Source organism: Benincasa hispida, chromosome 11 (assembly GCF_027475165.1).
Source record: "Benincasa hispida cultivar pf3 chromosome 11, pf3_genome.v1.1, whole genome shotgun sequence".
In the NCBI taxonomy this organism is placed as follows: domain Eukaryota; kingdom Viridiplantae; phylum Streptophyta; class Magnoliopsida; order Cucurbitales; family Cucurbitaceae; genus Benincasa; species Benincasa hispida.
Genome location: NC_143488.1, coordinates 37,033,305 through 37,045,511, shown reverse-complemented (window position 1 = coordinate 37,045,511; position 12,207 = coordinate 37,033,305). Strand labels below are relative to the sequence as shown.

The 12,207-nt window shown below is 32.3% G+C and overlaps 1 protein-coding gene across 1 annotated transcript; it reads right to left on the bottom strand.

Annotated features, from left to right (window-relative positions):
* Nucleotides 1-737: 737 nt before the first annotated feature.
* LOC120091136 (2-oxoglutarate-dependent dioxygenase 19-like) lies at nucleotides 738-6,113 on the bottom strand. The gene is made up of 5 exons (XM_039049001.2): nucleotides 5,405-6,113; nucleotides 3,600-3,869; nucleotides 3,219-3,454; nucleotides 1,708-2,035; nucleotides 738-1,091 (listed from the first exon to the last, which is right to left on the bottom strand). The coding sequence occupies exons 2-5, from the start codon at nucleotides 3,831-3,833 to the stop codon at nucleotides 837-839; spliced, it is 1,053 nt and encodes a 350-aa protein (XP_038904929.1). The 5' UTR covers nucleotides 3,834-3,869; nucleotides 5,405-6,113; the 3' UTR covers nucleotides 738-836.
* Between the last annotated feature and the right edge of the window lie 6,094 nt (nucleotides 6,114-12,207).

The window sequence follows — 12,207 nt, the reverse complement described above, 5'->3', positions numbered from 1 at the left end:
AATTTAACACTTAAAAGTTAGAAATTAATTAAACATAAATAAAGTTTCTCAATGAAAACTCAATGGTGTTGATCCATATCACAAGTGTTGGAAAGAGAGAACAATTGGGCTTTGTCGAGGCCGACCAATAGAAAAACAACACGTGGTAGATTGAGAAGCTATTTGCATTTTTCTCATTACGGGGGCATCAGAATTGTTGGAGGAGGAAGGTGAAGGAAATGATGGCAGCGGGATGAAACAAAGCATCATAGGAATAAAAATCCAAAATCTAAGTTTTTACTTGGTCAGATTTAAATTGAATGTTGAAACCCACCATAGAAAGGCAAATAGACTAACTCCACTTAACTATAGAAGATGAAAACTTGAAAATTGATGGAACAATGAAAATTCAGACAATATTCCCAATCAAGCTTGTTCCAAGGTTGACCAAAAAATCCAAGTTGGTATACTTATGCCCTCCAAAAAAGATGAGCACGATATGTATTTTATGCTTAACGTTGCTTAATTATGGTGAATGTGCACCAAAAACCTAATCAAGTTTTCAAAAATAATTTGGGTAGATATTCCCGACATGACTTGTAATCAGAGAATGGACTTAAGAGTTTGAGTGGTAAGCAGTGGTAAGTACTACATTAGTATGTAGATCCTTTTTCATCTTGCATGTCATATTCTTTTTTGAATAACAAATTCACGATTGTTGTCATGCAAAGGTCAAGTATTCTTTTACCTTGTTCAGATTTTGACATCAACACTTTTTATAAAATGGAATTTCAAACCACACACAATTAAAGGTTGTATTTACAATCCCATGGTAGATTACAATAATTCAAAAGGGTTCAAATGTGCAAACGAATACGATCCAAGGTAGATTTCCCTTGGAGTTTGTTACTTTGCACAATTCCCATATAATCTATGTATTTGATGTTCTTAAACAAAGGAGGATTATTGGTGTGTTTATTTATCAACTGAGGTGCAGGACCAACCACTGTTTCAAGTGATGGCCCAACTGCCATGGCTATTGAAATCCTTGTGGCCTTATCATTCACAATTGCTCTGTGCAAAACGCTCTTGTACTTCCCATTGCTCAAGATCTACCACACCCCAAATTAAAGAATAAATAAATAAATAAAAATCAATCTTGCAATAACTTAAAAAAAAAAAAAAAAAAAACCAACTTTGAATACCATTGGAGAGTTTTTTCTTGACATGACGATTAATGTATAGAAAATGAAGGTTAATATGACACATCATTTTAGTGTTCAGGAATCCATGACACTCGGGTTTGTTACACCCTACATATTAAAGAGGTTTTTAAATTATACATAATCTGCATATTATGGATAGTTTTGTGATTTTATACGACCTTGAGCAATTTTTAGGAGTAGGCTCCAAAATTCGAGTATCTAAAGGGCTTCTGTGCTTAACATTAGATACTAGAATTTTGGGTCTCCTTCCTATGAATAGATCAAAGTTTTGTAAAACCACGAAATACCTAATTATAAATTGACATGATAGCTAAGGTATAAAAATTGTTTATATAAATTAAATGATTCATAATATTTTTTCTAATAGATCATTAACCATATCTTGAATCATCTATATAGTTGTAAATAATATCGTGTTTGTCTTTTACGTCAATTTTCATCCTCTATTTTAAGGGAAAAGATATATTTTGAAGCACAGGAAAGATTCAAGTGGGGTGTGTACCTCAAGTTGATCAGCAACATTAACAAGTAATGAGTTGGGAATGGGATTGACATTCAGCCACTTATCATGATGTAAAATTTGAAGGCCAGCAATTTGGTTTTGAAGAAGAATAGTGAGAAGGCAATGATCAGAATGAGATGGCAAACCCCTTGCAAGCTCTGGCTGTGGACATGGTGGATACAAATTTGCTGCAAATACTATTGAACATGACTCAAGATTTGCTGCTTTATCCAAACAACATTCTTCCAATCCCAAGCTCTCTGAGATTCCTCTCACCAATTCTCTTGTCATTTCTCTAATTCTTTTGCAATACTCTTCCAAGATCTCTCTACAAAGACGATAAGAGAAAACACAAAATGATTACGAATTTAGTTTCACTTGGGGGGAAGAACGCGACACTTTCCCCTCGTTGAGGAGTCGAGGTGCTCGACATCTCGATATGTCAACCAACATTTTATACATTGCCTCCATCTAATACCTAACCTTCAATTTATTAAATAATTGCTTCCAAGAGCTAAATGCAGTTCAATTTAGAGTTTTCTAGCTATAAGCTATAGAGAAAGAAAATAGTGAAATATACTATACACATATGATGTTTGCTTCATCTTCATCTATGTGTCTTTTCTTCAATAAAGAATTTTTCTAAATTCATCCCCATTCTTTATCAACACAAAAAGAATCTATCATATCCTAACAAATGAAACCATTTAATGCTGTCCAATCAAGTTTTATTGTCTTCTTTACCATTCAAAATAAGTTTGTAAATTTCGTATATTCTAAAGTTAGGCTTTAGCCCATATATGATTTGGTCTTTATAATTTAAAGAAAGTTACGTTCGAATTTAGCTAGTCCCTATTTCTAAGAATTTTTATCATACCATAAAAACTATTTTACAAGGCTTTATCAAACTATAGGTATTAAATTTGTGATTTAACTCTCTTACTTTCTCAAACAGATATGTACATTACTATTAAAATATATGGCAGACCTAGGGATAAGGTCTTATGCTATTTTAGGGTTGTTTTCAAATATAGAAAAATGAATCAAAATATTTACAAATATGACAAATTTTCATTGTCTATTTGTGATAGGTTGCGATAGACCATGATAAACCGCAGTAGACTACTATCTGTATCAAGATAGATACAAATAGTAGTTTATCACACGGTCTATCGCAGATAAACTATGATATTTTACTATTATTTATAAATATTTTTAACAGTTTTATTATTTAAAATAAATTTTTACTATTGTATGTAGGGAGTATTGTTCGAGGGGAACAATAGGATATTTAGATAGATGAAAAAATTGGTTATTAGGTGTTTTTTATGTAACTATAATCTTAATTTGATTTTGTCGGATTAGTGTTCATTTTTGTAGTTGGTAGGTGGTTTTTTTTCTTTTTTATCCGTCTATATTTTTTCGTTCTGCTTTATGAAAGTTCGGTCTCTTACCAAAATGGAACCAGAAGAAGGAAAATAAAATAAAATAAAATAAAATAAAGGCAAAACCTGAATCTTGTAGGTTTAGTTGGGGAGTGAAAGTTGGGATGAACCATGATTTTCAAATAATCTCTCCAAAAGAAGACCTTCTCCACCTTAGGATTGAAGCTGGTGCCATATCTAATGGGGTCAAGCACACTCTTTGTTTCATACTCTCTCTTCTCTTCCTCCTTTAGATCAAAAAATTCTTTGCAAATTTCCACCATCTCCCTCATCAACCTCTCCCCCACTCCATGATTCACCACCTATACACATCTCCAACACTTCCTTATTCTTCAGTATAAGTACGCGTTTTTCAAACGAAATTAAATAATAATTTAACATGATATCATAATAAAATCTCTCAAAAAACACATAATAATAATTTAACAGAGTTTTACACACACGTACCATGAAGAAGCCCCAATCCTCACAGGCCTTACCGAGCTCATTTATGACTTTGGCTCGTTGATGCGGAGTACCGTCGATGAGGAGAGACGTATCAATGATGGGAATCGAATCTTCTGCACCTTGCGATACTGCAGTGACACTGTCGGAGTCGTCGTCGGTGGCGAACATGAAAGATGAAGGAACTGAGGCTAAGTTGGGTGTATCAGCAAGGGATTTAACACTGGCCATCGCCATTGGGATACACAGGGTTACACAGTTGAATGTATAAACCTGTTAATATACAACAAATGTTAAAGGACGTAGATGACCCACCATTTTCTTTTCCAATTATTATTTCACGAGCTGATCCTTTTTCATATATGTCCTTATTCGTGTAAATATCTCAAACCTATCTTCATAAAAATTTGAGGTCACAAATTATTTTCACTATTTTCTTTCCTTAGTTTTCATTTTCCTTTTTTCCTATCAAGAAAATTCAATACTAAAAGTGTAGTGTTGGCACTTGATAAAATTGAAAATTTATATCAGTACACTTCAATAAATCTTACATAATTTTTCTAATACTATTGTACTTTTTTGGATTTTATATTAATGTCAATAAGTTATGTGATAATTTTTTTAAAAAATTGATTATTTTTATTATTATCTTTTTCTGTCTCTCTCGGTATAAAAAAGACGGTATAAGATTAAGTGTTGTGAATGTATACTAAGTCTCCTGTATACTAGGTCTCCTTTTGAGAATCTTTAAGTTTTGGTTAATTTGGTTAGGCTCTATTCATAGGGTGTTAATATAGTATTTATACTCCTGTGTAGTTTCTTGTAAAGATATACTTGATAAATACATCTTTCACAAGTGTAACATTGTGCTTTTTTGTTGAGGGTAATATTTCAGTGCATCCCGAACATCACACTCATTTTTGTGTATCACTTTTCACGATTTGCATAAAAAAAAAAATATTAAAATTCAAAAGAAGAAAATAACAAAATTTGTCACCACCTACATTGAACACACAACCTACTCTATCAAAGAGCCAGGAGTATGATCTTTTTGCCTTCCAGAGACATCAAGGAAATAAGTGACAGATCGTCATTCTTTCACATCAAAATGGAGCCTTTCCATCTTTGTCCTTTTTCTATTAAATTTACATGGTTTTTTCTTTGACGAATTTTGATGATCTGGGAAAATATATCATCTAGCATCTCTGTTTAAAAGCTTACCATTTTGATAAATGTTCATAAATATTCTCTATAATTTAATAAAATTATCCTTATTTTATAAGAATTTTATTAAATCATATTGACTAAAATTCTTTTTATAAACCGCAACATCTTAATTCTAATATTCTCTCAATCATCACAATTAAATAAAGTGCGTTAGATTTTTTTAAAATATTAAAACTGCAATTTCCACATCCAAAAGGCTTAAAAAAGTCATAGACTCCACCTTAATATCTCTATTATTTTTTGCTTAGTGGGAGTTTTTCAGGACTAATAGTCAATTCCTTATTGCACTTCCAATTATAATAGTTAGTGTTTTTAACTATTATTACTCACAATTAACTATAATTTTATAGTGGTTACTATTTTCTACCTATCCTTTCATCACTATTATAATTTAAATTAAAATATTCTATACTTCAAAACACATACTATTATAATCTACCCAATATAATAATCAACTCAAAAACCCCATCCTTAATTCAATATCATAGACTTTTATGAAGAACATCTGTGCAGTCATAATTCAACATGGAATTGAATGATAACACTTTAATTGAATTTGAAACGAGTAACCGAAAAGTTACCTTCAAAATTTCTCCAAAAGACTCGGAAAAATTCTTGTTTTGTGTTCAAAATGGTTCGGAACTTGCAGATCTGAACTTTGTAGTCAGATCTGAGGCCGATTGGGGTATGGGTCACAGCTGAAGATCGTCATGCTAGCAAGAAACGCTCTGGATAGGAGTATTCTGCCGCCGGAATCAGGTCGTTGTTGAAGCTGCAGCTGCCGGAAGTTCGTCGCTGTTGGAGAACAGTCGCCGGAAGAGATGGAGAAATAAGAAGAGAGGGGCTAGGCGGCTGTGCAGGGGTAGAAAAAATAGAGTTCCTTGATTTGCTTTTTAATCTTTCCGTTCTCTTTAGTTTTAAAACTCCTATTAGACTTCATATGATTAAGAATAATCTCGAATAAAAAAGATTAAAATAATCAAATTTAAAAAAAAACTTTTATTAAAAAAAATATCTTTCTAGTGCTAAGTTGTAAACAGCGAAATTGTTTGGTATGATAAATAAATTTTAAAAAATTAGTCATGATTTCATTTATTGTTTGTAATTGCAGACGTGACAATCACATAAAAATTAGATGATAATCAAATTTTTAGGTGAAATTTTTGTTTTCATGTTTGTAAAAAAAAAAAAAACAAAATCTAAGAAGACGCACAAAATTTTTAATTTATTTCTTATTAAAGTTGCAATTTTTCCTTTTAAATAATACGGACATTTGGTCCTTAAGATTCTAAATGGGCCAAATTTGATCCCTCAATTTTAATAAATAGATTTAAAAGGTCAGTAATATTTTTTATTATATTTATATTAATATTACATTTTTAAAATTAAAAAAAATGTTCTCTCACCTCCCTCGGTTTCTCTCCATCTTTCCCTCTCCTTCAATCCCACAATAAGTTTTGAGATTTAAAAAAAAAAAAAAAAAAAATGTCCGATGTTGCAGTACAATTTGTTTTTGTTCAAAATTCAAATATGATCCCACTGTCCCTCCGATTTAAGCTTAAGGATTTGAGCTTTTTTCAGCATGGGAGAATCAACTTTCCAGTGAGATCTGGTCGACGTTATTTACAGAGGTTTGTAATTTGGAGGTGATGGACTTTTTGAAGAATGGGTTTTCCAGCAGAGGATTTTAATTGAGAGGATTTTTCTTCTTTGAATATGTAGAAAACTGATTTACCGACAAAATTCACCATGAAAATTTGAATCATTTGGAATTTGTAGAGTTTGTAACGGGGCAGAACAATTTTTTTGGTCGTCGTCTCGAGTTTTAGCTTCGTTTTTAATTTAATTTATTTTTATTTTTATTTTTTTTTCCTTTTCCCCTTATCACCCCTCCTTCCTTTTAGTAGTTGCTATTGTCAGAGATCTCAAATTTTTCCACAGTTATGGGGTCTCACCTGGGAATTCTCCGAGGAATAGGGGGGAGAATGAAGAAAAATTCCCCATCCCATCTACACTCTTGTCTCGTTCATTCCCGATTAACCTTTATTTATTTAGTATAATTATTTGATGTTGTGTTATTATTATTGTTATATAAATATTATATTTAAATGTCAAGTTTGATTATTTATTGGTCAAGATAATGAATATGTTTAAATTGAATATTTGCATTTAGATTATATATGTGAATGATATGATTTATATTTATTTATTTATAATAAAGACAAGTGATTAGTTTTTGAAGTTAAAATTTGAGTAATTTATCTTTAAATTCAGAATGTCATGTAAAATAATTATAATAAATAATTTAGTGATAGTGTTAATTATTTGTTTACATCAGTGATTTAACTTGTTTTCCAAAAAAATAACTAATGGGAAAAAATTATTCGTATGTAACCCGATCCTCGTGAATTTTTTGCGGAGAATTCCTATCTTGATCTCAAAATTTCACAGAAATGAGAAATGAAATGAAGAGTGGGGATGGGACGAGGAATGACATCCCTAGTCTCGCTCCGCCTTGGGACATCTCTAGCTATTGTTGCTAAATATAATGTATTGGATGCTCTATACCTTGGATTTGAGTTCCAAGAAATGTAGTTAGTGAGCATTCATAGTATTTCACCTAAATTTGGGGCTCTAATTGGAGTAGGAGGGACATTTTAATTTGAAGAAGAGTAAGAATGGGAAGAAAATAGAGTGTTGGGATTGAACGAGAGGGAAAGATGGAGAGAGATCGAGGGAGGAGAGAGAAAACATTTCTTTATATATATATATATATATATATATATATATATATAATTTTAAAAATGTAATATTACTATAAATATAATAAAAGAAATACATAATTACTATACTAGAGACAACCTATTTATTAAAATTCAAGTATCAAATTGGTCAATTTTAAATTTTGGGTACCAAACGCATCTATTCTTTAAAACTTAGAGACTAAAAGTATACTTTTTCCAACTTTTATTTTACATATAATTGAAAGCTTTAAAAGTTAGAGATATTAAATATAATTTAATTTAAATTATTATATTCTTAAAACTCGAAAAAATTAAAAGGATATTGTACTTTTAGAAACTATTTAAGAAAATATTGTTGTTTTCAAACTATTTGTAAAAATATTGTTGTTGTTATTATTTTTTTTGAAAAAAAAATAAGTCGAGGGTTGAAAATTCAACCTAAGTCGAGGGTTGAAAATTCAACCTAGATAGGTCGAATTTTGAACTCTCGACCTTTCTTTTATTTGCACGTCGAACTTTGAACCCTCAACCTTGCCCTTCCTAACATTATTATCGAGTCTGTTTAATTATCATTCCGGAGATCTTCCTCTATCAATAGATCGTATTTCTAAATTTTCATAAGGTCCCCCTGGAATTCCTTCCAAACCTTGTTGAATAATTTTTACGAATTTTGTCATCTCAGCAAGTCTGATCCTTTTTGCCACTGAACTTCCCAATCAAATTCGAGATCGAGATTATGAGATAGAACAAGAGCGAGATTTTGAGCGAGAGCGAGAGCGGGAGCGAAAGTGAAATAGCGAGATTTTGATAAAGAGCGAGAATACCATACAAATTTCCCCTTTTTTTCCTTTTTAATTATTACACATTCCACCTTCTTCTTTCTATTCTTTTTTTTTTTTTTTAATTTTCCATTATATAAAAACAATTTCTAAAAATATTTTATTATTTTATTTAAACTCTAAAAAGAATAAATTAAAAAAAAATAATAACTCATAAAAATAAAAAAATGTAAATTAAATATCTCATTTATATAAAAATAATTACAAAAATCAATGTGTCTCACAAGGCGGACGTCGTCGATTTCTAGCTGGTTGTCGTTGTTGTCGTCGACTTCGAACTTGAGGTTGCTTGGGTTTTTGTTGATGTTGCTCTGGTACCTCTGCAGGCGCTTCATAATATAAATATTTATTATGCTCTCCACGACCCCGACCATATCACGTATGAAGATGAAGGACCAGCCTCTGAGTCATATTGTCTTGAACCAAATACTAGCATCATCATTATCGGACTAACATAATCAGTTTGACTCTACGTCTGCGTCATAGGGGGCAACTCTTCCACATTATGTGCAACCTCATCAAACTCATCCTCTTCCCGAATAGGTCCTCTACGTCTAGGAGCTGATGGAGGAACAATAGGTATATCATGAATTTCCTCCATATAGCTTTGGTTGTCACTACATATAGCAAGAACCTGGTTCGGATCATTCACAACCTCACGGAGTCTACTATTGTTCGATCTCTATGAATTATAAAACAATTAGACAACATTTAAAATTAATTTAAATTAAAAAAAATTAGATAATATTCATTAATTTACCAGATGACCCACAGCTGCTCCCGGACGAGTGACGTAGTGCCTTGTGATATTATTATACTAATGAATATATTCTGGAGTGATTTGTGTCAAACTGTTCAAGAGAAACCCCCACTGCAATAAACCTTGCACGATAGTGCCATCGAACTACCAAATGTGCAACTTTTTCGGACCAATCTCCAGTCCTTAGGTCAATATCATGCAGTACGGGTTCAGTATTACAAGGCAATGGGACATCCTGCTGAAAACCGAATTGTCTCATCACCCTGTCAGGAAGATGCCACTCACCAATGTGAAAACATATGAGAGGACTCATTGTCCACCATATGTTTTGACCATTCGTACAAAAGTTAGGCAAAAATTAGGCAAAGTATGCACAATAATTTTGTACGACTCCCAAATAACCTGAAACACAAAATATTATATTAGATAATATTAAAGACAAATACAATAAAAATGTGAATAAAATAATCATTAGGTTTAGTGTAATGTACCTGTTCAGGTTGAAGTAGATCAAACATGTATCTATACTGGTTGACTACATGTGTAGCTATCTTAGTCACACGAAATTTGTCTCTCCACCTAAATTTTTAAATTGATAATTTAGAATTTAAATTAACTAGATTAGTGATATAAAAATTAAATTGAATTAAAACAATATACCGAGAACCGTAGGCTCGTCCAACTAACTGAGCGTCATTAACATGATGTAGCTGTGGAACCATTGTTGGAAATCGCTCCCAAGCCCATAGTTGCAAAAGTATGAGAGGCCTAGCTATCTCTCGAACCTCAAGTCTTGTTGCTTTGCATAGTTGTCTATACAACTATGCCAAGCATGCTCCACCCCACGAATACCGCTCCGCATCATGGAGGTAAGCTAACAGTGGCAGGAACATCAAGTGAACAAAATGACTTAGTGATCTCGAACAAGCCATCATACCGAGCGGTACTGTTCATGTAACAAGTGGCAAGCATTCGGCATTCCATGCTCGCATTTTATGGCCGTTTGCTCACATTTTAACATGAACTACGAAGATTTTATTGAGGACTACTACAAATTGTCAACGTATGCTGAATGTTACTCTCCTCAATTTCAACCTGTACCGCATGAAGATTACTGAATCATGCACCCTAATATGCCTGTCTTACATCCTGATCCATCGTTGTTGAGAAGACCTGGTAGACCGAAAAGTTCACGTTATCACAACGAGATGGATTGGACAGAACCAGCCACTCGACAACAATGTGGATTTTGTAACCAGTTAGGACATAATTGAAGGAAGTATCCTTCGTTACTAAGATGGGCTCAAGATAGTTAGGGATTGAATAATAACTAATTTTTTTTTATTATATATTCATTTTATTGTATATTCAATTTTTATTATTATTTATTGTATATTCAATTTTTTTATAATAATCTACTGTATATTCAATTTTTTTTTTTTTGTAATCAATAAAGTTTTACATTATAATAATCTAATATATTCAATTTATTCAATTTATTGTCTAATGATTATTCAATTATAGTATAATAGTCTAATATATTCAATTTGTTGTCTAATGATTATTCAATTATAGTATAATAGTCTAATATATTCAATTTGTTGTCTAATGATTATTCAATTATAGTATAATAATCTAATATATTCAATTATAGTCTAATGATTATTCAATTATAGTATGATTATTAGCTCTTTTTTCTCTTTTTTTTATATATATTTCTATGGAAAGTTCAAATAAAATTAAGACTCTCGCTCTCTCACTTTCGCTCTCTCCTAAGATCTCGCTCTCTCAGTATCGCTCTCTCCTAATCTTGCTCTCTCACTCTCTCTCTCCTAAGATCCCGCTCTCTCACTCTCGCTTTCTCCTAAGATCTCGCTCTCTCACTCTCGCTCTCTCTCAATATCTCGCTTTCTTAGTATCGCTCTCTCACTCTCGCTCTCTCCTAAGATCTCGCTCTCGCTCTCTCCTAAGATCTTGCTCTCCCACTCTCCCCCTCTCTCAATATCTCGTTCTCTCTGTTATTATTGTTATTTTTCCATTAATGATTACTAGCTTTCATTTCTTCTGGAACAATCACAAACACTTTTTTAATTATGGATCTACTACCAGAAACTCAATGTGTAATCTTAGCATTCAATGTGTATTCCTGAATAATCTCAATTTTCAATTATTCAACCATTTCATTTTACCAAGTTCAATATTAGTCAGATTAGTCAATATAAACTAAATCTCGCTCTCTCCAACATTCTCGTTTTGAATCTCGCTCTCTCTTAAAATCTCGTTCAACATCTCGCTCTCCCCTACTATCTTGCTTTGAATCTCGCTCTCTCCTTAATCTGCTTTAGCCCACTTATCTCCTTAATCGCTTTGAAGTTTCGACATGTGTGTAACCTTCAAAAACCTAATATACAAAATTTTGTTCGTAGACAAAGTTAATTCGGAATTGTCTTTCATTCCAAGGCATAATTTGTATCCATGCGCTTCATATTTTCCTGGAGTTCGCTCCCAGAAATATAGCCACCCCCACCCCCTCACGTCAATCCCACAAGCCTCTGTCTAATTCGAAATGATAACAAAATGTATAGGTTGTTAGAAGCAGCTCGAGTACACAGATACATATAGTATACCATCTCATTACTTTATTTCCTCTATGAGGGAAAAAGAAAAGTAATAAACTTGCAATCTCGAGGGTGGATGTGTGTCGAAACTTCAACCTTCGACAACCTAAGCGAGATTCGCGAGATTTCCCTTGTCGAGGGTTGAAGTTTCGGCTTATGTATTGTTTCCAAATTTTTCTTTGTTCATCAAGTTCTCAACGTTCGACCTCCACATTAGTCGAGTTCTCAACGTTCGACCTCTAGCCTTGAACTCCCAAAACAACAATATTTCTCTAATAAGTTTCAAAACAACAATATTTCTCTAATAAGTTTTGAAAACAATAATATTAATATTAAAGGTCCCTTAAAACTCTCTCGTATTAGGATTCATATATTTACACAAACCACGTATATAACAACCAAATCCAAGAGCTTAAATTGATA